Raw genomic sequence first — 27,757 nt, 5'->3', positions numbered from 1 at the left:
GCTACCTGTGTGAATGAAGCGATTCGACACTGGAACTTAGCGAGCTCGTATTTCGGGCTTTTCTCGCTGCAGTTTTTACACAGCGGCCCAGGACTTACCATGGAAATGGTTGCTGTGGTAACCACGTAGAGATATTTTGCGTTCAGTGTGTGTTTTTATTTTCATCATAAGGAGGAAGCACTTAGTGCTACCGTTAGCCGATGCTAACTCGCGTTCAGTTTCGCTGTCCTGTGGTTTTCCTGCTCTCGTTTCTGGAGGAATTAACGCAGACTCTGTCGAGATAACCCATGGAGTGTTGACGGAGTTGAAGAGTGCACAAAATTTTGCTACAAAACACTTAAGCCAAAGTCAGAGGTGTCTCACTACTGCTTGTAGCATGTTAGCGGTGTGGCTAGTGATTGTCAGGTGATATTGAGCTGGAAGAGGACAGATATGCGTCAAATTAATTCGAAAAACTGAGGAGAAAATAGATTAAATATAATACCTGCGTCCCTTCTGATTGGTTTGATGTTTAGCAGTTTGATTCAGGCTAAAATTTAGTCGTTCAGCTGTCAGCGTTAGCGCTATTGCTATTTAAACACACGGTTTGTTTACAGTTCTGAAAATATTCGCACTCTTGTAACATTATTATTGAAGAATATTGGAACTTTTCCTGGACATTAATCTCTCTACTGTCTTTATTTAGACTCGATATAATTTCAAAGCTGCTCTAGGCAAGCTAACAGACCTATGCTAACATTAGCTGAAGTAGAATTGGTTTAAAGCCAATTACACTGAGACATTTGTCAGCTTTCGTTTATTTGAACTACTATTGTTTGCCGAGGATGCTCAGTGTTTTTCCTTTTCCAGTTGTAGAGATTAGCTACTGCCATACAGGGAAAAGTTGAAAGGATTCTATGACTGTTCAGGCCTGGATGAGATGGCTGTAGGTTAAAATTAATCAGCAGTCAATTAAGATATAAAACTCTAAACGGTGTCATATACGCATATCTCTTGTTGGGCAACGGGAAAGGTTTACAGAAAAAAAAAAAACAAATTTAATTCTCAGGACTCTGAAGCTGTATACCATATTTACAATAGTTACAGAAGAGTGGAAAGTCAGTGGAGACATTAACTAACTAACTGCCTGTTTTTCTCTGCATTGCCTGAAAAGGTATAAAGAGCTCATGCAGTTGTTCAGTGATCTTATACATATCTCTTGACATCTCTAAAATATTATATTATGAAACCTGATCCCTGAATTGTATTTTCTAGAAATCCCTCATTAGGCTACTTTATCTAAATCAGACAAATGTCTCAAGCCTTATTATCATGCCACAAATAGGGTAAAATGACCATATTCAAAATAGCCTGTTGATCTTAAGTATGTCATCAGAACAGCTTGTTTATTTATGGAATTGTGTTTGTTTAAAGTGCTGGGAAGTTGTAAAGAAACCAAACCAAGCAGTTTTGATGATTCCTCAGGATGAATGTTTTCATGTAGCCCTTGGGTCACAGTTGTGCCAAAAACTCTTGATGAACTGCACTACAAACAGGGGTCTGCTGGAGGAGCATGCAAAAGAACAGTCGATGCTGAAAAAACACAGGCCTGAAGTTGTTCTGTATCTTCGCACACTCTGCTAACTTTTTTTGGGCAGCCTTTTCATTTCCAGTCCGAGAAAGTCCATCCTGAGGTTCCCAATGGAAGTACCGCACTAGAACCTTTGAGAAGGGAACGTAAAGAACTCTGAGTCGTCTCATCCCGAAGCGATAAGATGGGCTCTCAAGCTCTTCAGATATTGCGGCAGGGAGTGTGGGCTTCTCTAACCGGAGGATGGTACGTGGACCCTCATCAGAGTACCTTCTCGAACTGCTTTCATCTCTACCTCTGGATATTCCTCTTGGCCTTCCCCTTTCTTCTTTACATGGTAAGTTCATGAAGTAATTCCCCAGGTAAAGAATTCCACCAGCACATATTCAGACTGTGTCAATGTTGAGAAACTTTCTTTACTTGCTGATCTCAAGCTTTACTCTTGAAAAATTGTTTGGTTCTGAATCTTTCTCATAATGCAAGACAGCTGCACATGTGGGCAGATTTTATGAAGCTATGGAATGTCTTTTCTAAGATATTAGAAAAGCACATTGAAGCAGAACCGAGATAACATCAAACCTTGTGTCAGAGTAAAAAATAGTGTGTATATGAACATTGTATACATTACATTTAAAAAAAAAAAAAATGTACTCAAGAAAGAATCCTGAAAATCCTGATTTACATTACAATATTAAGTGGCACTACTATTTAACACTGATAATATATGATGATAATAATAAATGTTTCCTGATCACCAAATCAGCCTATTAGAATGATTTCTGAAGGATCATGTGACACTGAAGAGTGAAGACTGAAGTAATGATGCTGAAATTTCAGCTTTTGCCATCACAGGAATAAATTACATTTTAAAATTATATTAATATAGTTCTTTTAAATTGTAATATTGTATTTTCAGTCAAATGAATGCTTCCCTGATGAGACATAAGAGAACGTTCAATAAAGTTCCTTCAAGGCAATAGCCTGTTTTAAAGTTTTACAGAATGTTAGTACAAGTACCTCACAAGCACAAGCACAATCAATGTTATTTATCAGAAATACAAGAAGGAATCATTACATTAGTCTTCAGGAAGACATTCCTTTGTGTCAATTTTCTCAGTGTAGCAACCAGTTAGTGATAATACAGAAAAGCATGTGGATAAACATGAAACGTTATGACATCGCTAGTGATACTTGTGCTTTCAGGTGAATTTCTATCTTGCTGCTTTTGTAACACTCCTAAGTTGACTGTTAAAGTCGTCATGAAATCAAAATTGACCCTATTTACTTTGCTAGTGAATATTACTTGTCTTGTGGTGAACAATTAATTAGTTGCAAGTTAATACACAGAAAAAAAATGTTTGTCGTGGTAATCTTTAATCAAAATCTGAAAAGTTATTTCCGGTCTGGACTGGCGCTCCTCTGCTATGAGTGAGAGATGGAGAGGAGGATCGCTAAAGTACAACCCTGCCCTCTATTCATATTCCGTTTCATTTGGAAACACGTCATAACACTGGAGAAAAGTCGTTTGTAACGTCCGGTTCACAGGGACTTTAAAAATATTTTATTGAACTTTAAAACTTTTAATGTCATTAGACAATGATTTTACTCAGTTTTATTCTCAAAGTTGTCTAAAGAATGTTTAGTAAATCTGCAACATGAAAACATCTAGGGTTTTTAATCTCAATTGCATCTAATTTTAAATATATTTTTACCTCTGTATAAATTATTCATGCCATTTTTAATGTTTAATATACATATTTTTTTAACTGATTTTACACATGCTGATATAGCAAATAACATGAATAAATGAATAAATTTACTATTACTTATGTTGTATTTTACATACTGTTAAAGACTTATGCAAGAACATTATGAAATCAGATTTATTGCAGTCTATTCTCCATTGTGGCCTGCATAAGATGCAGTGTCTGAAACGAAATTGAGGTTGCAGTTATTGCACCCACATTGATATGATTCTACCGCATTCATTCTTTCAGGCCCTTCCTGCCAATTTAGTGGTGGCTGGTATGTACTGCGCTGTGATAGCGGCCTTCTTCACGGCCATAAAAGCAGTGAACTTCCGACTACATGCCATGTTTGACCTGGGCGAGATTGTGGAGAAGAGGCAGGCCTCGTTCACCACTGACCCCCATAGAGTGGAAGAAGGAGAGGAAGGCTCTGGAGCTCACGACGGAAGCCAACACAGGTACATTACTACAATATATATTTTTCTTCCATTTATCTATCGCTCAATTCAGCAAGTAGACCAAATCAGTTTGTAGAGCATTACGAGCATCATGCTACTGAGTCAGATGTTCTTTGGGGATTTGTTGTTGGAACAGCTGTTGGTGTCGAGCAGTCACTCTGCTGTAGTCAGTTTCAGCTCATGTCAGCATGCCTGTTCCCACAGGGACAGTGGTGTCGGTGTGGAAATGACGGTGTTCCGAAAGGTGAACTCCACCCCTCCTGTACGCTGCAGTTCCCAGCATTCGCTGTTTGGATTGAATCAGGTGTCGGTAAGGATATTGTTAATGCCGAATGTCACATGTCCTCATGCATTATTTTCCTTAACTTGTTGCAATTTCCTCTGACTTGTTTTCTTTTTTGCTCAGGAATTTTTACCACAGCTTGAAGACCCTGGAGGCTCAAAGGGTACGTTGTGGGTGTTGTTGTTTTTTTTTAAATATACAACATCAAATAGTTGACATGAACTGGAATGCTTGCGTTTCAATTCTTCTCTGATTTTTAAAATTTCAGATATTAAGGAGCTCATTCAGGAGCACGGCAGTAATAATGTGATCGTAACTTCTGCACATAGAGATGTCCTTCGACACAACTCTCAGGACAACACTAGTAAGAACTGTCCCTTTACTGCTTCACTTCATTAGTGTTGCATTGGACAGTTCCCTAGATAGTCCCCCAGATAGATCCCCAGTTTCCTTCCAATCCATTGGCAACACACATTTTCATCTATTTTGTAAATGCATGTTTTAGATCTTGCTGTGAATGTTTCATCTATGTATGTTTAAATGATTTTTTTATTCTGCCCCATTTGCCGTTTATGACCCTTTGATTAACTTCCAGTAAAAACTACTAAACTGAAATGCCCTCAACTTAGCAATCAACAACTGATGAATAGAATAAAGTCCCTGACCTGGAGTTTTTTGTTGTTGTTGTTGTTGTTTAATAATTTAACTTGGGTTTATTTCACAATACAGAAGAAAAGATCTGTCACTACTACCAACAAGCTCTGAGATGAACCTTAACATTATAAACTTTAATTTGAAGCAAAAAAGTTTAGTCATTGATTTATATGTATAAAATAAGATGTTTATTGCAAAATATGACAAGATATTAAAATATTATAAATAAAGTTAACGCAATGTATTGATAGCTTAAAACCAATGGGTTTGTTAAAGATGTTACTAGTACCAAGTTATGTGTACCTCTAAGCATGGCTAATCTGCTCAGTAGTAACTGGATGTTTTTTTGTTGTTGCAGGTGTGGCGCCATCCTGTTTGGCTGGGGATTACAGAGGGCTAATTGGTGTGGGTGATGTAATGTCTGGTGGGTTTAGTAGCCTGCACCCAGCAAACTGTCCTTCTATCCCGCCATCGCCCTCTAGCCAAGAAGATGGAGATGAGAAGGACCAGGCAGATAATGGCGGTGTGGAGCAGCTTTCCCCGCAGAGCCCTGATGGGGAGGGTCTAGGAGGCTACTCCCCCCTTGGACCTTCAGCTGATTCTGAGAGCCTGGGAGATGCTCCTCTCAGCCCTCTTATCAAAAGTAGCTTGAGTGAGGAACTAAGCGAGAACTTGTTGGGTTTGGGCCTTGACCCTGTCACTTTTGCCCCCGGTGCTGAGCAACCAGGCAGCCGCACTGGAGTGGCCCTGGCTGCGGGCTCCACTGACAGCTGCTTTAGTGGAGGTGGAGCGGCCACAGACAGAGAGACTCTCAGTACAGTCAGTAGCTACCGCAGCGAGAAAACAGACTCAACACAGCTTGAGAGCCCCTCACTGGGCCAGACTCATAAACCCATGTCTAATGCTCCTTCCACAGCTTTGCCTCAGGGTAAAGGCTCCTATCAGCAGCCTGCAGACATGCTGCAGGGTGGCAGTGACACAGATGACCTGTCAGACAGCGTGCTGCTACGCTCACCCTCCAAAGAGCTCTCCTCTGGGCAGGGCCTAGACAGAACTCTGGTGGAGGGGGAGGACCTTCCCCCTTTGCTTGCAGACATTGCACAGCCCTCCTTGCAAGACTCGTCGCCGTCTAGCAGCGGGCCTTCTGAAACCTGCGATCTTGATGGTGGCATCCCTATACCCCCCCTTCCTCCTCCCCGCCAGGCCAGCTCTGTGCCGTCAGGTTTGGCACTGGGCTTGGTCTGCTCAGAGCCTGCTCTGCCTGTCTCCGCCCCGTCCTACCTCCTAGCAGAGCCACCATCTCTGCAAGCTCAGCAGCAGGTGGTGCGACCTAAAGATCTGAAGCTGCTACGTGCTGGGGGCAGTGTGGGTCACCGCCCCGGTCGCAGGAAAGCTCCCCGCAAACGAGGTGCTGCTGGCAGTAGCAGTTTCGACTGTGGCTCCTATCGCCGGCACCACAACCGTGGCCAACACAGAGACTACATCCCTGTACGCAGTCGGCTGGGTGCCAAAGCCTACAGCGAGAGCTTGTTTGAGGACTCCAGCGACGAAGATGATGGCAGCGATATGAGTGCAGGTTCTAGCCTAGGATCCCAACGTCGCTTCAGTTCTGACGACGAAGACGACGATGAAGATGATGATTCGAGCTCCTCTACCTCCTGCTACTCCCCAGATCTGGCGAATGCCGTCATCGCTTCCCAGCCTGGCCCCCCTCAGTTACCTAGTCCTGGAGAGGGGGAGGAGCCTGACAAAGTAGGACCCTCCCATTCTCGCAGTGCTCAGCGCTCAGCCAGCACAGCCAGTGCCAAGACTCATGCCAGAGTGCTCAGCATGGATGGGGCTGGTGGGGGTTCCAACAACACAGGGACCCTTGCATCTACTATGCTACCTTTACCCCCTTCTTCTACTCCTGCCCCACGTCCACTCACCATCTCTAAGTCAGACCTGGAGGCTCGGACAGTGCACTCAGAGGGTTTCTCCAGGGCACACCATAGGCTAGACTCACTTGGGGGCTCCTGGGCTGGGAACCAGACGGGCTGGAGGGCAGGAGAGCTGCTGGAAGAGGGGGCAGTAGGAGGAGGTGAGGAGTGAACAGATTTATTCTCAGCACTTCTTTTCTTGCATTTCTTAAAGCCAATTCACATCACACAGACAAACGCCAACAAACACATTTGTTGTGTTATTTTGGATCAGTGTGTTACCCTTCGGCGCCTGTTGCCATTGGTCGGGGTTGTTAGGGCAGTGTGAACATAAGTTATTTTTTATAAAATTCTAAAAGTAACGGCCAGCTTGTTTGTTGCCGTTTGTCTGTACGGTGTGAATTGGCCTATAGATGTGCAAAAATATTTAGAGCCTTGCAGAACTTTTTATTGTGGGATGTTGCTCTTTTGGTCATGGTGTGTGAGATCATACCACATTATATTCACCCAATGTTAGGCTGGAAAAGCCATCCAATTTTTAAAAATATATGTATATTTAATTGTTTTCTTTTAATATGTTTTACATTTTCCTTTAATTATTCTTAAATTATTCTTTTAATTAACTATAATACTAATTAATAATACTATAATCATTTCTGCTGTAGTTTTTTGTGTGTGAGTGAGAGAGAGATCATGGTGTGTGAGACCCATATTCACTCGTATTTGGGCCGAAATTTTTTTTTTGTTTTGTTATTTTTATTGCATTATAAATTTGCACTTTTTCCTTTTTAATATTTTTTCTCTAATAATTATTTTAATTGATTTGTGCTGTTGTCATTATTTTCTATCCTTTGTCTGTTCCTTTTTGCTCATGTAGCCCCAGAGGAGGGAAGTAAACGTGACTCTGTGAGTAATGTGAAGAGGACGCAGGCCATTCGCAGGCGACATAATGCTGGTAGTAACCCCACCCCACCCCCCTCTGCCATGGGTTCTCCTCCTAGTCTACAGGACCTCCAGAGAGTCCGCACTTCCTCTCATTCCCGTACACGAACGCTCCCCTCCGCCCTGCACTTTGCCGCCTCTTCCCTGCTGCTTCTGCCCCGCAGCGGTGTTCACGAGGCGTCCACCTTTGACGACACTTCAGAGGGAGCTGTGCACTACTTTTATGATGAGAGTGGTAAAGAATCATTTGTTCTTCACTGACTTGTAACACTAATTTAATTCTGGTTTAGTTGTTTCTTTAATTGAAATGATCTAATTTCAGGAGTAAAGAGGTCTTATACTTTTGGGCCTGCTGGTGGAGGATATGAGGACCCAGTCCAGTAAGTCTTAACTTTTACCATTGAGATAATATTCAGCAGTTTCCTAGTGTTTGACCCGTTTTCATTGGCACAGGGAGCGAGAACGACAGTCACAGTCCTCCAGCTTTACCTCCACTGATGTCCAGGAGGTGGCGCCGGTGCTGTCCATGCTGCAGCCCAGACCTGTGGTCCTCCAGGGCATGCAGGTTCGTGGGCTGCCCCTGGATATGCCAGAGGTGAGACTTAACTCTTAAACATCTTCAAAACACATGTTCCATTTCACAATCTTGCTAATTGTTTTGACTGTTTTCTGTTTGTAGTTCGACCTAGATCACGAGTCCCCACATGAATCCCAGGAGAACACATTGATGATTGAGGAAAAGGCCAAGCCTAAACAGTATTACCGATTCTGGGTGCTGCCGGGGAAATGGTTAAGAGTTCGTTATGACAGGCTAGCATTGCTAGCCTTACTGGACAGGAATCGACGCGTTGGCGAGAATGTGTTTGCAGTGGTGTTGGCCAGCTTAGTAGCTTTCCTTGGCTTTTTGCTTCTTCGCCAGGGCTTCTTTAGGGACATCTGGGTTTTCCAGTTCTGTCTAGTCATTGCCAGCTGTCAGTACTCCTTACTAAAGGTCAGTATGAGAAATAGCATTTTTAAAATGGTCCATTTTTGTTTGTTTTAGCATTGTTATCTTTGTTTTCGTTGTTGGCATCTCTTGATCTTCAAATATTTAATGGGTTAGTTCAATCCAAAAATGAAATTTCTGCCATTAACTACTCGCCCTCATGTCGTCCCAAATCCGTAAGACCTTTGTTCATCTTCAGAACACAAATAATTTTGATGAAATCTGAGGGTTTCTGAATCACACATAGGCAGCAACATCATTGCACCTTTTGAGGTCCAGAAAAGTATTAAAGACATCATTAAAGGTTGAAACTATTGTAGTCACATTTTAATGTTATGAAGCGGCAAGAAAACAAGTGACGAGAGAAAAAAAAGGCATTATTTAACAATTTCAGCTGTTGTCATACGCAGCTGATGTAGTGAAAGCAGTGCAGTGCTTCCATGTTTACACCCGAACGCTGGCTCAGTATTGGCCGACGCTGTACACGTGAGCAGCATGATGCATGCGTGTGATGCTGATGCAGGAGCCGGCAATAATGAGTTGGCATTCTGACGTAGAACACTGAAGCGCTGCACTCACTGCGTTCACTACGTCAACTGTGTATGGCAACAGTTCAGATTTGCAAGCAAAAAGTATTCTCGTCACTTCAGAACATTAAGGTTGAACCACAATAGTCACGTTGACTATTTTAACGAAGTCTTAACTACCTTTCTGGACCTCATAAGGTGCAATGACGTTGCTGCCTATGTGTGGTTCAGAAACCTTCAGATTTCATCAAAAATATTTAATTTTTGTTTTGAAGATGAACAAAGGTCTTATGGATTTGGAACGACATGAGGGTGAGTAATTAATGACAGAAATGTCATTTTTTGGTGAACTAACCCTTAAATGTGTCCCTTGTTGATATTTTTTTTTCTTGTCCATTTCAGAGTGTACAGCCCGATGCAGCATCTCCGATGCATGTGAGTATATGGCTATTTGGCAGTCTTTTCTTTTCTTAGACTTTCACAGTCCTTTGACATTTTGTCTTTACCAACCCAGCTCATTTGATGTGGTCTTTATTGTAGGGCCATAACTGGATCATCGTGTACAGCCGACCGGTGTATTTCTGCCTGTGTTGTGTGCTGATCTGGGTGTTTGACTTGGTCGGCCACTCAGAGAGTATACGGCCTTTCACCCTTTATGGGGTCACCTTCTTCTCTGCCCACTTTCTGCTCTGTGCTAGAGACATACTCATAGGTCTGCTCACTATCATTCAAAGCCAGTTCTGTTAAACCTCTGTTATTTGAGTTGTGCATAATACAATAATGTAATTATATGTTTTCCTCTGCAGTGTTCACCCTCTGTTTTCCCATCATCTTCCTGTTTGGGCTTCTACCTCAGGTCAACACATTCCTCATGTGTTTGTTGGAACAGGTGGACATGCACATTTTCGGTGGAACTGGTGAGACACGTTTTGTACGTTACTGATGCTATAGCAGAAACACTTTACAGTAAGGTCCAATTTAACATTTAACATTAGCATTAATTAACATTAGCAATGAGCAATATATTTGTTACAGTAATGATTAATCTTTGTTAACGTTGGTAATAAAAATATAAATGTCAATTTTTGGTTCATGTTAGCTCAGGTCCATTAAATATTAACAAACAGATAAAGAGATAATTTTTACTGTTAATAAATGTTGAAATGAACATTATCTGACAAAATAATAAATGCCTTAAGTATTTTTACTTGTTAGTTAATTGTTTGTAATGTTAACAAATGGAACCTTATCAAAAAGTGTTTCTATAGCTATGATGTTCCTGCTCAACTATTACAGCATTATTTTAGCAATGCAAAGGTCAAGGGTTTGATTCTCAGAGAGCAGGCATACTACAACAGTTCTTTCTCATTCTTGAATCTGATTGGGTAAGAGCAGTGCGATTATTCCCCCTGTATCGGCACTTGAGCTGTTTCACATTTGTATCATGCGAGTGTCATGGCGGTCGAGCAAATGCACCATATTTTTTTTATAAATACTACTGTTATCTCAAGAAATGTAGTTTTAAGAGTTTTTTTTTTTTTTAAGGCGAGAATGTGGTTTAGACCTCATGTGACTCAAATATAAACATAGCAACTATTTTACAATTTGTTTGGACTCTCACAGATGTAAGCTTCATCTCGGTGAATCCTTCGGGTATTTGACACTGGCTCTTATGTAAATGCTAGTTAAACGAGATATTTGGGCATATGAAACAGGAAAATCTTTGGTCTTATCTATTACTTGTTCCAGAGCAAAACGATTTGGGTTAAGGGGAAAAGTATGTTTCATACTTTATATTTAGGCTGTATTTTAATATACTTAAATCCTGTACTAGAGTGCTACTTTTGTACGTTTGACTGAATTGTTTGCTTGTGTTTTTTATTTATTTGATTGTGTTTTATTGTTTGTGTCTTTTAAAATGGCTATTAATTTAAAAATTGTTGTTTAATAAATACTATTTTATATAAATAATATGCCATATTTGGTATTGAGAAAGGGTCCGTCAATAATCAGTGAAAGTTACATTAATACGCCATTAGATGGCGGCTGAATCCCAGCCTTGCTGATATACAGCCATATCACATGACTACGAGTGTGAAGATATTCATTCTTGCACCGTGAGTATGAGATCTTGTAATTGGTGTGTGTGTATTTGTGTTTCAGCCACCACAAGCCCCCTGTCTTCAGTCTATAGTTTATTGCGCAGTATGTTGGTAGCGGCTCTGGTTTATGGATTTTGCCTTGGTGCCATCAATGTAAGTGGGTAGCTGTTTGTCTCTTTTACAACAGAGCTGTGTTTATCAGTTCTTCCTATACTCATTTTATGTATTGTGTGTGTGTGTGTAGGCTCCGTGGGGAGAAGCACATGTCCCGGTGCTCTTCTCTGTGTTCTGTGGCCTCCTCCTTGCCTTGTCCTATCATCTAAGCAGGCAGAGCAGCGACCCAACCATCCTCTGGTCAGCGTCACCACACATGCTGTTGACTTCCCAATCCTCTCACTTCACCAACAGCTCTGTGATTGACATCTAACATGTTTTTCGCACTGTTCACTGGGCAGGTCTCTGATCCGCTCTAAGTTCTTCCCAGAGCTGGAGAGCCGAACACCAGAAGAGCCCCCATTAGAGATTAAAGACCCTCTTCCAGAGAAACTGCGTGACTCTGTGGTAAAAGCTCTCTCCATCTGCATTTATCTTTTGCTCGATAAGTGTTCTAATGGTTTTTAAATGACTCCCCTCTCTCTAACTCTGCAGAAAGAGACTCTTCACTCAGACCTGGTCATGTGCCCTCTTATGGCCATTATCACCTTCGCCATTAGTGCCAGCACTGTCTTTATTGCTCTGCAGGTCAGTAGGCTGCCCAGAATGTGATTTTGAGTATGTTAGTAATTTCATTGTGAGCTTCTTCTGGAAAAACTAGTCCTAATCCAAGGAATGAACATCATTTCTAGTCTTGTGAAGGTGTGAAGTCTCATTCAGTGTAGCAAATTAAGAATTTAATTTTCATAAATAATTTTTTAAAATCATTGCATTGATTTTGATTTTAAAGTGTGTTTTGCACTATTTTTCAGCCTGCTCTCAGTTTCGTCCTGTACATCTTGGCTGGGGTAGTGGGGTTTTTCACACACTACCTCCTACCTCAGCTCCGCAAACAGCTGCCCTGGTTCTGCTTAGCTCACCCTGTGCTTCGTTCTAGAGAATACAGCCAGTTTGAGGTCCGAGGTGAGTAGTCAAACCAGCACACACTCATTAATGTCTGCAAATCTGAACAAGTGTTATGGACTGATCTCTCTATGTCTCAGATGCTGCTCAGCTCATGTGGTTTGAGAAGCTGTATGCTTGGCTGCAGTGTGTGGAGAAGTATTTCATCTACCCGGCTGTAGTGCTTAACTCCCTCACCACTGAAGCTCACACTGTCAGCCAAAACCCTGACAAACCTGGAGCCTAGTAAGAACAAGAACATTCAGAATCCTCAAGATTTCTCTTAGTCCTAATGTAGAATAAAGCTTACCACAAGCTTATGTTACTCTGTTGTTTTGGAAGATTTTGTATTCCCAAGTTTTCATTGTGGTCCCAGACTTTAGATTTTCAGATTGTCATGTGCAGTGATGGTATCCTTTATCTGTTTCTTTAGTGGCCGTGCTCTTTTCATCTCAGTGGCTGGGATGAAGCTACTTCGTTCGTCCTTCTGTGTCCCGTCTCAGCAGTATGTCACTCTGTGCTTCACCGCCCTCTTCTTCCAATTCGACTACCCGCGCTTTTCACAGACCTTTCTCCTCGACTACTACTGCATGTCCATCCTCTTCAGCAAGGTTTGAGCATACAGTCACATCTCTGTGAGATTTAAAGGGGCCATATTCAACACTTGTAACATTTACAATCTGTCCCTAAAGTCCACTTATAATGTTATTCAAGGGGTTCTTACACAATCCAGTTTTTGAACTACTCAAAAGTTTGTGGTTGGTCAGTTTTTTTTTTTTTTTAAAGAAAGTCTCTTATACTTGCCAAGGCTGTATTTATTTCATCAAAAATACAGGAAATTGTGAGAGATTTTAATCTATTTTAATATATTTATTTTTTCATATTATATTTAATATAATTTTTAAGTAGCCATTACTCCAGTGTTCGGTGTCACATGATCCTTCAGAAATCATTCTAATATTCTGATTTAGTGCTCAAAGCATTTCTTATGTTCAAAACAGTTGTGCTGCTTAAAGGGGTCATGAACTGCATCTTTCATTTTTATTTTATAATGTTATAAAGATTTTTACATCAAAAAACATCCTAATTTAGAGGTAATTAGGTCATTTCTATCCTGCTTTTGACCCTCTCTTTCAAACACTGTTTTGATAGGCATGCTGCATTATGGTAATAGTAACAGTTTTGCATATTAAAATAGTTTTTGACATACCCGCCATTATGTGGAATTTTTTTATAAACTTCCGATGTTAAATATCCCATTCCATAGTTTTTGCAAACAAAATAACAAAAACGGCATCCTCTACATTTATTTATAATCCCCAGAAGCATTTCTATTGTTTTGTTGCCGGAGTAATCCTGTGTTTGCATCTCTCTCGTATTTACTACTACATGATGTGTGAATCGGTGGCCGGGGCTAAAGAGTCAGTGATGTAAAAGTATCTTCTTCTGCAGAGGTGGTCTTTTGTCGCACTGTTACGTCATAATGTGACAAAATCCCGTTTGGGCTGCCTGGTTTTAATAAAAGCAGTTTTTTAGAACTGCTAGAACTGCAAATAGAACTGCATGCGTCTCGCGGAAGAACATTGTAGCCGCAGCTACTTTTCTCCGTGTATGTCTATGGCGAGTCACGCAGTTACCGTGATACTCTGCGGCAGGTCCTATCAGTCCGGTCTGAAATAGTCTGAATATAAACAATAATGATTCAGGGTTAGACAAAAACACGGTTTGGAAAATGGATTCATGTTGTACATTCTCATTATATAATTTTTGTAAATTTTTAACACAAAGTTGCGGACAGCAGCTTTAACTAATGAGGAAGCTTTGAGTTCTGAAACTTACAGGATGGTTTTTATAGTACAATGACCTCTTATATGACAAAAGATCAAGGAAAATTAGATTTATCAGTTCATGACTACTTTAATATTTTTTTGTGGAAACCATCACGTTGGGAAGTTGTGGCCTAATGGTTAGAAAGTTGGACTTGTAACCCATAGTTTGCGGGTTCGAGTCTTAGTACCGGCAGGAAATGTAGGTGGGGGATTTGAATGAACAGCACTCTCTTCCACTCTCATTACCCACAACTGAGGTGCCCTTGAGCAAGGCACCTAACCCCCAATCACTCCCTGGGTGCTGCAGCAAAAACGGCTGCCCACTGCTCTGGGTGTGTGTTGTTCACGGTGTGTTCACTACTCACTGCTGTGTGTGTGCACTTAGAGGGGTGAAATGCAGAGCACAAATTCAAAGTATTAATTTCTTTTTAAAAAAGTCATGCTGTCCCCAAACTTTTAACAATGGTGTATATAGGTTTTTGAAGCATTTCATTTCTGTGGATGTTTTTTTTTTTTTTTTTATATATATAAACATCATGATTTTAGATTCTAATTTAGATGTATGAATATATAATGAGGAAAGCGTTATGGTTGCATAATATATACATTCTATTTGAATTACATTTTTAAAGGTTTGTATGTACTGTTACTTACACTCTTGCCGGAGTGAGGTTGTAAAGCCGAATCTCAAGACTGATGTTGCTGTCATCTCTCCTGTGTGTGAGCAGATGTGGGATCTGCTGTATAAGCTGCGTTTTGTGCTGACCTACATTGCACCTTGGCAGATCACATGGGGTTCTGCTTTCCATGCCTTCGCTCAGCCATTCGCTGTTCCCCGTATCCTTTACCGGTGTTACTCTCACACAGACCTGAATGCTGATCTCATAACTTTACCCTGGTGTTAATATGTGCCCAGTGGGAGTGCTGCCATTTTCCTATAGCACAGCTGTACCATTGGTTTTGCTCTGGGCCACAGTTCACATGTTCCACCTCAGCTGTTTTAGGTAGTTTTCACACTTTGTTCAATTGCTTTGTCAAATATGAGTTTGAGTTTTGTTTGTCCCCACATGTTTTTCACACTCGGAATGTTTACAATGTCTTGCTGTACAGTCGGTTTTTGAAAATGTCCCTTAACTTAGTTTTTGCTCTCAGACTCAGCCATGCTGTTTGTGCAAGCTGTGTTTTCAGCTCTCTTTTCCACTCCCCTCAACCCTGTGCTGGGCAGCGCTGTTTTTGTTACGTCCTACACCCGGCCTGTGAAGTTCTGGGAGAGAGACTACAAGTAAGATTTAAGAAATCTCGAACAAATGTCAGCTGTGTTGTTTTGCTAATTCAGAATTTAAAAAGTTTGAAGACATTACTTGAACACTTAAATATTATTTTGTCTTTTAGCACCAAACGTGTGGATCACTCTAACACGCGTCTAGCCACACAGCTGGACCGCAACCCTGGTATGTGATATTGTTTCTGATTAATACAGACAATTTCATCTATGTGCTTTCCTCTTAATCTGTCCTCTAACTCTCCCTTTATCTCTTGATTGGGTAGGTGCTGATGACAACAACTTGAACTCCATCTTCTATGAGCATCTGACACGCTCTCTGCAGCACTCGCTATGTGGGGACCTTCTGCTGGGCCGTTGGGGAAACTACAGCACAGGAGACTGCTTCATTCTGGCCTCCGACTACCTCAATGCTCTCGTACACATCATTGAGATCGGTAACGGCCTTGTCACTTTCCAGCTCAGAGGCCTGGAGTTCAGGGGTGAGTTGTTGCAGGAAAGGGACTGAAACAAAATGCAGCACTATTTTTCTTAAAGGTGCTCTATGTAAGTTTTTGACTACTAAAGCATAAAAATACCATAATATGTTTGCAGATATTTATTAAACATGCTAAGTTCACATAATCGTTTCTTTGAAAACCATTGCTACAGCCAGTTATTTTACTTTGAAATTTGCATTCTGTGTCAGAATTTCTGTTTTTGTTTTGGCCTGTGCAAGACCGCACGTTGCCAATTTTACCCAAAAGTATTTCGCCACCCCGGGTTGCCAGTTGGCGGAAAACACATGCAGTCAATTGCAGCCATGGAAGCCGGCGAACAAACTGGGTCAGAGATCGGAGATTCTACCCAACCTAAAAAGCCTCAGCATCCGTCTAAAAATCTCTATGAACAGGAGCATATTATAACGTGATATCAGCTCATCAAAAATCAATAAATCAACTAATTATCTTACAGTGTGTAAGCCTCCTCGCCTTCCAATGTCAATTGAGCTCGCTCCTGTTGCGTGTCTCCAAACTGGCAACCCGCGAGAGCATCAAGTCTGAGGAGGATGGGGTAGGCCAAACAATGTTTTGAATTTGGACTGCAGTATCCATTTCAGCCACTAGCTGTCATTATTACATAAAGCACATTTAAAGGAACACTCCACTTTTTAATCGTACCATGGGAGCGTGCCTTGCAACCACGGAGACAGTTCCTTGATTATTACTCCGGAATGAGAGTATAGTTCCTAGCCATATCGGCCTAGAAAATTGCAACTTTTCATTTTCTGTCGGTCTTAGTACACGATGTAACTACAGAAGAGTCAAGTTTTAAATGGAAAAAATATCGAAACTCTTTGGTCATTTTTTTGAGCGAGATGCTAACGGTCTAATCAGATTCAATAAACTATGCCTTAGCATAGATGCTATGCTAAAAGTGGTACTGCCAGACCCGGAGATCGACTGAATGGATTTGAAAACGGTAACTCAACTGTTTAACTCTAGGGGAGTTTGAAAATGAGCCTATTTTCAAAAAACTTGAAAATACTTTTTTGACTTTTAAAATCTGTTCTGAATCTCATTTTAAAACTCTAGGCAGCACACCCTTTGCTGACTTTGTAAATGGTTACAGAGGAAAAACTGGTTACTGCACACTAAACTGTTAATCTTAAACTAAGTCCTTTCAAACAGAAAAACTCACAGATGTACACAAACTCATGTGCCTTGTTACTAATAGATTTGTGATAAATTAAACCAATATTTGTTCTAAAATCGGCTCAAAATATCGAAGATGTTTGATATTGTCCAACTGGGTAAAATCATATGAAGCTAAAAAATCTTTGCCTGTGCCCAAAAGTTGGTTTTCGCTGTATGCCATTGAAGAACCATTTATTCTACCAAAGAACCTTTTATTCAACAGTCCTTAAAAGAACCTCTTTTTTTTCTTAGCGTGAAGAACATTTTCAAAATCTAAAGAATGCTTTTGTGTTATAAAGAACCTTTTGTATAATTGAATAGTTTTGGTGCAATAAAAGGTTTCTGATAATGAACCGCAACTGATTATTCTTAAACTGTTTTTTTTCTCCTCTTCATTTTTTCTATTCTTTAATGGCTGTTTTTTCAGGAACATATTGCCAGCAGAGGGAGGTGGAGGCAATCACTGAAGGCGTGGAGGAAGATGAAGGCTGTTGCTGCTGTGAGCCAGGTCATCTCCCCCACATGCTCTCCTTCAATGCTGCCTTTGGTCAGCGCTGGCTGGCCTGGGAGGTGGCTGCCACCAAATATGTGCTGGAGGGCTATAGCATTAGCGACAACAACGCAGCTTCCATGCTTCAAGTATTCGACCTGCGCAAGATTCTCATCACATATTATGTCAAGGTCAGTTACTAGCAGATGAATGACCCAAATAAAACCACCAGTAGCTTTGTATTTACATTAATCCATTTGTAATCAGACTAGTAGCACAGTTGGAAAAAAAAGTCACATGTAACCATGTCAGTCAGAATGAATTGGCCAAATCTGATTGAAATTGTATTCTGATTGTAAGGGGGGTTTAATAGGACATGTAAAGACTCTTCTAATTAGGATCCGATATTGATAAATATTAAGTCTACAGTTTAAAACAAAGAAAAAAAGTGATCATGGTTATTATGCGCCAACAGTGGGAAACTGTATATTTGTATCACTTTATTTAACATTCATATAAACACTGTTCGGATGCATTATTCGGAATGATTTCATTCTGAAGCAAAGCGTGTCTGTGTAAACGTAGCTACTGAGATGCAGAGCAATGATCCAAGTCTCTCCACTACAGAGTATCATCTACTATGTGAGCCGCTCTCCCAAACTGGAGGAGTGGTTGGCCAACGAGACTGTGCAGGAAGCGCTGCGGCCCTGCCTCAGCCCATCCTATGTGGATAGTGACCCCACCTTCAACCTGAACATAGATGAAGACTATGACCACCGTGCATCTGGCATCACTCCCTTTTCCTTCTGTCTGGTGTACCTGGAGTGGATCAAATATTGCAATAGCCGCAGAGAAACGGTATTTTAAAGATGGCTTTGCTGTTTATAGTTGCTGACTTGTGGTCTGGTTACATGGGAATGAAAGACGTAACATTTTTTTTGTTTTTTTTTTCCTGTTACAGCCAGTTGAAAGTGAGAAGGATTCCCCTCTGGTCACACTCTGTTTTGGGTTGTGTATTCTGGGCCGTCGAGCTTTGGGCACCGCCTCCCACAGCATGTCAGCGAGGTAAGAGTTTAAACCGATCATAATGTTTTTGCTTAAATAATATAAATAACATTTGTTGTCTGCTTTTGCATTATTCACACATTTAGCGTTTTTACAGAATGGTGTTTCTACTGCTGCATGCCTTAATTTTATTTGTGTGCTACATAACTTTTTAAAGTCTGCAGTGTCCAATTTTGTGTGATAAATAAAACACTTGGCCTATATGTCATACATACTTTATAATATATATATGTAGGAATGCAAATAAATAAATAATCTATTGACTTAGAAATAAAATAATGCCTAAAAAATGAAAGCAAGTCATTGGACAATTACTTAAGGAATGAAAATGATATGACATGGTTAAATAAAATGGACAATAGGCCTAATTTAATTATTTTAATTAAACCAGTGGTTCTTAACCTTTTTGCAATTGGTATATTAGAAATATTATTATAATATGTTTATTATTTTATGTTTAATATATATGAAGCCACCATTCATTAAGCATAAGCTTCTCTGTAATTTGTTATATTATATTGCCACCAGGGGGTGCTATCAGGCAAGCATTTTATACACACATTCAAAATAAAAGCTGAAGCTAAAGATGATCATCGGCATGCTTTACTATGTTAATTCTTAACCAAACGTATCCTATATGAGATAAATCAGATACATAGGCCTATACAGAAAATAAGCATAATAATACAACATACAATTGCAAAAGGCTGCACATGCACAAGCGAACTTAGTCATGAAGGTGTAGCTCCATTATGGATGCACTCTTCTTGTAACAGCGCACTTAAACACGGGCGCAAAATGAATTTACAACATTCTTATACAGTAGTGTTTTTGTTATAATTTTCTGTAGCTTATATGACAGACTTGTGCTACACATGTTGCACTTAACTGTATTTTTTTCTTGAAGTGATTCCAAACATATTTCAAGCAATTGAAAACCATCATGGTGAACAGTGCACATCTGAAGTGTTTCAGCTGAAGGAAATAATCTATTATTCATCAGATTTAATATTGGCCAAATTTTTTTTTTTTTTATCGGGTCGATAAAGATGGCATTAAAAATGATCCTATATCGGCCAATACTGATATGGTGGCCGATATACAGTATTGTGCATCCCTATGTATATGCATAAAAATGTGTACACCTTGTTCTCACCGACCTGAACAACTTTTGCTCTGACAATCAACCACCCAACAGGACATTAGTCATTAGACATGTACAACAGACTGAAATGGTCCACTCATATTTACATGCTTACATTCTTGTGCCCACTGTGCATTTTTCCTAAAGCCACCAGTAAGTGGCGCCGTAGTACTTGAGCCTATCATTGCTGCTTGCAGCTATTTTGCTGCTTTAAGTTATCTCTGCACCATTTCACAAAGTTAAGCATTTCTTAGCCTTTTGCATTGCTGGGCACGCCCACCTTACTGCTGCTCATATCGCCGTAACTCACGTAAAGTCTTGTTTATTGCTGAAAATCTTTATGTGAATACCACTTTAAGCTGTTTTTATCAGGAACAGGTCATCAACTATTTGGTTTTCTTGCATTGTTGGGTTTTTATGAGTGAAATTTTGCTGTAAACACTGATTATCTTTCTTGTACATTCAGTTTGGAGCCTTTTCTCTACGGCCTTCATGCCCTGTTCAAGGGTGACTTTCGCATCACCTCTCCTAGAGACGAGTGGGTTTTTGCAGACATGGACCTGCTGAACAGGGTGGTAGCTCCAGGTGTACGGATGTCCCTCAAACTGCACCAGGTACAGCTGAGGCATTCGTCCATCCCCACTGATATCACACTTTAATCAGGTTTCTGGGGTAATGCAGTGATATTTTCATAGCCTGTACCAAAATAGACTTTAGGTAAGGTATAGTTCACATCTCATGCTGTATAAAGTAGTCTGATGATGCAGTTATTATAAAATGGCTCTCTGGAATGCTGGATTCAGGTGTTTTGTCTCTCATTCACAGGATCATTTCACCTCTCCTGATGAGTATGAGGACCCAGTGGTGCTGTACGATGCCATCACAGCTAATGAAGAGAAGATGCTGATCTCTCATGAGGGTGACCCTGTTTGGCGCAGTGCTATTCTGGCCAACATGCCTTCTCTGCTCGCCCTCCGCCACGTTATGGATGACGGCAGCGACGAGTACAAGATCATCATGCTGAACAAACGCTTCCTCAGCTTCAGAGTCATCAAGGTGCTTTGCAGCAGAAGCCTGTTTATTAGCATGTACATTCTGTTGACTGTAAATATGTATTTTAAACTGTAACTAATCTATCCCTGCTGCCTCCTTTAGGTAAACCGGGAGTGTGTGCGCGGACTGTGGGCCGGACAGCAGCAGGAGCTGGTCTTTCTGCGGAACCGGAATCCTGAACGAGGAAGCATCCAGAACGCCAAGCAAGCCTTGAGGAACATGATTAACTCGTCCTGTGATCAGCCCATCGGATACCCTATCTACGTCTCCCCGCTCACCACATCCTACGCCGGGGCTCATGTCCAGCTGCGCTCGGTCTGGGGAGGCCCCATCAGCCCTCACAACATTTACACCTGGTTCATCAGCAGCTGGGATAGGTCGGGCGTTGGAAACATGCATGTATTTTTACATCACATTTTAGGTGTGTAGTGTTTTTGTTTTTATGTATTTGCTCTCTGCTCTCTTCAGGCTTCAGAAGGGATGTGGTGCCGGATGCAACAGTGGGGGGAACATTGAGGATTCAGACTGTGGTGGTGGCTCTACCTCTATCAGTAACAACCCTGCAGTTCATCCTCCTCAGAGCACAACATCCAGCATCCCTCAGCCTCATCCCACTACTGTACAGCCCTTGATGGGTAAGACACCTGCTTCTCTTGCACTGCTACAGTATCACCGTCCACCTCTAATCAATAAAGCAATGATGTGTGCAGGCTGAGTCTCACTCTTTCCTTTCTTTCTCAAGGGACTGACAACCCGGTTGGACCTTCCTGGCCGCTGCATCCCCAGCCCCTTCCACTTGCCTTGCTCAGCCAATCAGAGGGCAGGATGGATGCAGGGCTTGTTAGCTCCTTGCAACGCACCTCTTCCATCCATGGGCTTTTGGGACAACACCTGTCCAGCTCCCAGCTGTCTTTCAGTGGTTCAGTGGCCCTGCCGCCTGCAGATCGCTTCTGCCCCAGTAGCCTGCAGGACAATCTAAGTCATAGGGTGTCTCAGAGGGGCCTAAGCCTGGGTCACTATGAGGCCCTATATAGCAAATGGAGTCTGCCAGGGAGGAAAGGATTCAACGGACCTGCTGTAATGGAAGGGGATGGTTCAGCATCACAGAGCATACGCACACAGGTAAAGACTGGGGGTGTCCCGAGCCAATCTCATGGATTGGTTTGGGGGTAGATTAGTGGGTTTGCCAACTGCCATTAAAAGGATAAGTAGAAGCTCAAATGTGCGTAATGCGCAAGTACCAATGAGGTCTGTTCTAGGGCGTCACAGACACATGTTCAAGGTTTCATGTTTAGCATATTTGATGCACACTTCTGTATCAAATAATTCGAAAGTCTTATATTTACCGTTTACTTTTATCTGCCATCAGATTATCTGAGACGTTTAACAGCGAACAAGCAATTTTTTTCCAACTTTAAGTGTGTATATACAAAATTAACCCATTTAAATTTTTTTTCCTAGCCTTCGCAGCCTCCCCTTCCTGTCCTGCCCACTGATGTCAGCCCAACACTGGATCCAGTGGGCGCTGTCATACCCTCTGAGACCACGCCCCTTACATCATCAGACCCGCCCAGTGCACGGGAGGAGTCTACAGAACTGCCTTTACTTGAGCACCTCCGCTGAGCCTTCACAGCATGACCAGTACAGCCCATGGTCATCCTCACCATCCAGAGAGAGAGGGAGAGCTGGGAGGAATTCAAGGAATTCAAGCATCTTCAGTCAGTTCTGCATATATTAGGATGTTTCTCGCAAATATACTTAAACACATCACCAGATACGGAAGCACACTAGAAGAGTGCTGCCTAAGTAATGAACTCTGGACTGAGCTCTCCTAAGCGTCTTTGGCTCCTGTTTTGGCCTCCTGGTCCATAAGCCAAAAAAGTGGGCAGTCAGTGCAATCTTAAGGGATTTTCTTTTTTTCTTCTCACAAAAGGAGGTTCGGGTCATTTAATCAAAGCAAATCTGTGACCTGTACCACCAGCAGTAACAAAAAGGGAACTCTCCTTTTCTCTGTAGCAGCCTTAAACCTACTCAAGCTTTTGTTTTTTACCCTCACTCATCCAGTCCATTGCTTAACATCCACAAACGCCGTGCGTCATCTGTAATGTTCAGAAATTTTTTTTTTCAGAATCCGATCAAAGCCCAGAGCTTTCCACCACGTCAGCCACTGTCCTTTACCAAAGGACTCGATTTTGAATCCCCTCATAGCTCTCACATTCCAGAAAAGACATTCGATCACATTGGTGGCCCATCAGGCAGCTGCATGTCATGTGCTCACGCTCTTAAATAACACAACCACCAACGTTCTTCAGCGAGCTTCAGGGATAAGACTTGAATATACACACATGTACTCGCTCACATGCACACTTCCCTCAGCACCTGGTGCTCCCTACATAGTTTACAGCCAGCTCAGGTGAGGATGGAGGGGCCTGAGTTTTGGGTGGTGAAGTGTAGGACAGCTGGGACAGAGTAGAAGTCAAAAGACATCGGTCTCTCTGTCTTTTTCCGACCTTCTTTTATTTCTTTATACATCCCACAGGAAATCAGACTACCTTCTTAATTCCTAAACTGCTGCCTACCGAATGGGCTCTGATGGTGAAGTAGTGGGCCAGAGCACGTGAGGGCTTCATGGCCTCCCGTCGGGCTTTTTCCTGCTACTGCAAGCGTCTCCCTCTTTGCAATACTACTGCTACTGCACCACCCCCTTCTACTACTAATAGAACTAACCAAACTACTGCTTCGATTTCTAAACTCCAACGTTTTAGTTGGAAGAACTTGATGGGGGGAAAAAAACAATAAAGATGTTCTGATTCTAAAGACAAAAATTTATTTGATTGCTGATCTCAAATGAAGATGGATGGAGTGGCTGTTTTTTTTTTTTTTTTTGATTGTGCTGATACTAGTTGGACATGAGTGAACTGTAAGCTTTCCCCCCCTTTCTTGAATCCACCTGATTGTGACTAGCAAATTCCCTATCTGTGTGTAATACAACTGGAAATGTAGATGTCATTATATATCTGCTGTTGGGCGAACGAAGCTCAGACCGCCTGCTGTGGAAAGCAGGGCACTCACTGCCTCTACAACGACAAACATATCAAATGCTCGCAATCAAACAATACACCACTGACATCAGCCTGGAAAAGCTGCGGCGTGTCGACGTAAAGGAGCTTGAAATATCCTGTGAGCCGTTTAAAGTGGTTTTCGGATTCAGAAATCCATTCAGTGCTTTTTCACCATACAATTTCCTAGCTTAAAATGATTGACGTGGCTGAGCTGTGCTCTTTAAAAAAAAAAAAAAAAAAAAAAAAAAGCTTTGCGTTGAAGGATATGGTTTGAGAGTCGGCATGTGGGGGGGGTGGCCGCCATGAGAAAATGGTGCCTTATGATTTGCCTGGGTTTCAAGTGGAAGAGAAGGATATTTGCTTGAGATTTTACACTGGTTCCTCAGAGTAATGCGGTTTCATTGCAAAATAACAATCGAAGTGTTTTTCTACTGAGCGGCCCCATTCATTTTACAACGCTTGATGCATTCATAACAGATGACTCTTCTCGGTCAACGTCGAGTTTTGACATGATTTGAGTCTCTAGCTTCGTTTAGTGCCAGTAGAGGCAGTTCGCAACGATTTGATCATGCTCACTTATTCATTCTCACTTAAAGCACCGATTGTTAATAGGTTTATAACACTGACAGTATATAGAGTCTCTCTGCCCATCACAGACCATATCACAAGTTGTTTGAACACTAAGCATGAGGTCTCTCTGCGGACGGTGCAGCCTAGTCTGTTCTCGATCACCACCACACACGCTCTCTAGGCCATCTCAAGTCTCTCATCTAGTCTGCCAACAAACTCGGCTCATTTATGGCCTCTTGTGTGGGACTTCAATAGCTATCGAGCGTTTTGTTCGAGGCCAATCAACCTTTCTCTCTTCCCACCAGGACCGTTACTCTCATCTTTAGGGTGACTTTTCCAAAGCAACAGGGAGTTCTTCTCTTACTGGGAGAAAGCACAAGTTACTGGATAGTCTTGGGTGTCAGTGATTTAAAAGGGATCTAACCAATCTCTGCCATATATGTACAGCATGTTTTGTATATAAATATATTTAAAAATATATATAAATCTATTTTATTATTATTGGATTTCTGGTTATTTTTCAATGGAGGACACTACTTTGAGTCTTAGGGGCGTCACGCTTCGGTGTATCTGTGCTTGCGGAGGGGGACAGCTCTCTCTCTCTCGACAGAATCATGAAGTCTGGGGAATTGTATCAGTTAATACTGCTTTTGCACAACTATTGTAAAATAGTACATCATCCTGTATTTTTTTTTTTTTTTTTTTAATTTTAGTTATATTGGAGGTTGTTTTATTTAAAAACTGTTATTCAATATTCAAAGTTATGTACAGTTTTTTATGTGATTTCTTTTCCCCCTCCTATTTAAATTAAAGCTTTTTTTGTGTTATTGTTTGCAAAACAGTCATTTTGTTCATGTTTTTGTCCCCCAAAATATTAATTGCTATCAAGATTTATTTAGAGGGTGGTAAAATCAATCCACAAACCATATAGGAATTAAAGTCGTGCTGATACTGATTTGGATCGATAGCATTGCAAGTTAATAATTTCTGCAATTAGCTGTTTGGTTTATTTTAATTCATAAATTGTAGCAATTTAATAAATTGCCTATACATATATTTTTCTCACCCAAGTTTGCATTTATCATTTATTTAATAAAAAAAAAAAAAAAAAAAAAAAGAATACAAAAATACAATTGAAAACATAGTGAGATATTAACATTTAAAATAACTAATTTAATACATTTTAAAATGTTCTTTATTCCACTGAAATTTTAGCAGCCATTACTCCAGTCTTCAGTGTCACATGATCTATTAGAAAAAATAAAAAATATATATGTATGGGTCATTGACGAATAAGGTTTTTAAAAGTGTAAAAAAAAAACATAATGGAGATAAATATAATTTTTAAGGTTATTAACTGTGAGATTGAGGTTTTTATAATCAACTGCAATTAACACTGCTTTTGTCATTTTTTACAAGATGGACAAAACCAAAAAAGTCATTCTGTTTAACCAAAATTTCACCGAATGACAATATTTTCAAACAGTGCTAACAGGCTGATATCTAGCTAGCTAGTTAGTTAGTAAAAGGACAGTCAAACATTTTATATTTAGTACAAGTTTTTAAAATATTACATTTTCCATGTTTTATAGCGGTTGTACCGAATGACCAGGGGCCGTAGGTATAAAGCCGCTCAGAGTAAAATTTTAGTCTCAAGTGTGTCAAAATGATAAGAATAACATAATTTTACTCTTATTCCCAGACTTAGGAACCTTTATGAATCACACTTATTCTTAAGTGTCAAGACTAGGTCTTGGCTCCTAAATTATTTAGGAGAGCTGGAGAGGTCTCCTAACCTAGTTAGGAGTAACAAGATGGCAGCAAAGAAGAAGAGACACACATTTTTTAATGAAGATGAGGTTAGGGTTGATAACATGGAGTTGATAAAAAGATAAACTTTGACAGTTCTTTAACTGATCTAATAAGAAATGTAATAAAGTTAAATAAATGTAATACATTAAAAAAATATTACTTAATATGTTTAATGCATTTTAAAACATTTAATGACTTTGAATAAACTTTTTATAACTAAATGTAACAACTTCTCCCACTCTACAAATCAATGTCCTAACTGTAGAAATGAAATAGTAATGACCTTTTTTGGAGACTGTATAAATGCAGCAGTGCACCAGTGATGACTTGGACCCATCAGTCCTCAGTAAGCTGGCTCTAAATAGCACTGTTGCTAAACTTACCACACCAAACATAGAGGCCAAAATTGATGTGCAAAGTTTTCTTTTTTTTTTTTTTTGACCATACAATTTTGCTTAAACCATCACAATATGAGGAAAATATTTTTATTTGTATGTTTATATTATTTAAATGTTTTAAAATATGAGAGAATAAAACACTAAGCATTGGTATTTACCTGTCAAAATTGTTAGCAAAAAAAAGGCAAACTACAGCTACAGGTTTCCGAAAAACAAAAAAGCTCAGAAAAAAAGCACACACTGACTACAAAATCAGTTTTTAATATTTCATTGATCGTCTTTTTTTTTCTTTTTTTTTTTTTGCATGTGTTCATAATTTCTTTGTATGACAACCTGGCCAAAAATAATTTGAAATTTCAGTTCATAATCACACATGAAACAATTGACTCCAAGCACAGCTACGTGATATGCTTACATCTTTTAACACATTTTTAAAAGATGTAAATTTTCATATGGCTAGACATCACATGGCAGTTCATTGACTTTCCAACTGACCATCAAACCATGCGGCAAAAGCAAGCCACTTTTATGTTGATAGTGGGCTTCCCTTGAGTTGTTAGTGCCGTTGATGGAACTCATGACACATCATCGCTCCAATTGTAAATGAGGAGATATAAATCAATAGATAAGGATTCCACACCATCAGTGCTAATTTGTGATAATTTTGCACAATGCAAAGCTATTTTTAAGAATAAACTTAAATATTAAAATGTTTCAGTGTCTTTTTAGGTGATTTTTTATTTAATATAATAACATTAAATTATTGGTGGTGTGCTGCTGTGACCACCCTTGCAGGCTTGCTATTGGCTGATTCAGAGGTTGAGGGTGGCCATTTTGAGTTGACATCATTGTAGTCCTTAGTTCACAACACTTAAGTCAGCACTTAAGAATCAGTCTTAGACGTTACTTTGCTTTTAGCTTCTTTATAAAAGTCTCCTATACTCCTGGAAAAGTCCTACTTTTTACTAAGAAGTCAAAACTTAAGACTATTCTTAAGAGCATTTCTAAGAAGTTTTATACATACGGGCCCTGAGGTTTCGGGACATGCATATGAGCAAGTGAAAACATGAATTTTTCAAATAATTGAAAGAGA

At 40.4% G+C, this 27,757-nt stretch overlaps 1 protein-coding gene across 2 annotated transcripts; it reads left to right on the top strand.

Annotated features, from left to right (window-relative positions):
• On the top strand, window positions 1-25,320 carry LOC137012052 (pecanex-like protein 3). Of its 2 annotated transcripts, XM_067375044.1 has the most exons (33): window positions 1-1,907; window positions 3,568-3,776; window positions 3,981-4,086; window positions 4,183-4,222; window positions 4,328-4,423; window positions 5,072-6,793; window positions 7,510-7,809; window positions 7,897-7,954; window positions 8,028-8,169; window positions 8,254-8,565; window positions 9,489-9,521; window positions 9,627-9,798; window positions 9,893-10,003; window positions 11,250-11,341; window positions 11,433-11,542; window positions 11,644-11,749; window positions 11,837-11,929; window positions 12,154-12,304; window positions 12,385-12,529; window positions 12,717-12,894; window positions 14,841-14,949; window positions 15,265-15,394; window positions 15,505-15,563; window positions 15,661-15,876; window positions 17,498-17,751; window positions 18,188-18,418; window positions 18,522-18,625; window positions 20,236-20,383; window positions 20,595-20,825; window positions 20,925-21,199; window positions 21,291-21,457; window positions 21,565-21,944; window positions 22,284-25,320. In XM_067375044.1, the coding sequence occupies exons 1-33, from the start codon at window positions 1,755-1,757 to the stop codon at window positions 22,443-22,445; spliced, it is 6,795 nt and encodes a 2,264-aa protein (XP_067231145.1). In that variant the 5' UTR covers window positions 1-1,754; the 3' UTR covers window positions 22,446-25,320. The 2 variants fall into 2 exon arrangements, with proteins under 2 accessions (XP_067231145.1, XP_067231146.1); XM_067375045.1 differs by lacking the exon at window positions 4,328-4,423 and having other exon boundaries at window positions 22,284-25,319.
• The last annotated feature ends 2,437 nt before the right edge of the window (window positions 25,321-27,757 follow it).

Source organism: Chanodichthys erythropterus, chromosome 22 (genome assembly GCF_024489055.1).
Source record: "Chanodichthys erythropterus isolate Z2021 chromosome 22, ASM2448905v1, whole genome shotgun sequence".
In the NCBI taxonomy this organism is placed as follows: Eukaryota; Metazoa; Chordata; class Actinopteri; order Cypriniformes; family Xenocyprididae; genus Chanodichthys; species Chanodichthys erythropterus.
Note: the sequence above shows the minus strand (reverse complement) of the source record. Positions and strands in the feature narration are given on the sequence as shown.

What these genes read in the sequence shown, in the direction of transcription:
- LOC137012052 (XM_067375044.1), top strand. Translation starts at nt 1,755, where the DNA reads ATGGGCTCTCAAGCTCTTCAGATATTGCGGCAGGGAGTGTGGGCTTCT. An exon ending in CTGTCTTTATTGCTCTGCAG is followed by an intron (nt 11,930 to 12,153) that starts GTCAGTAGGCTG and finishes ACTATTTTTCAG; the next exon opens with CCTGCTCTCAGTTTCGTCCT. An exon ending in TGTCCATCCTCTTCAGCAAG is followed by an intron (nt 12,895 to 14,840) that starts GTTTGAGCATAC and finishes GTGTGTGAGCAG; the next exon opens with ATGTGGGATCTGCTGTATAA.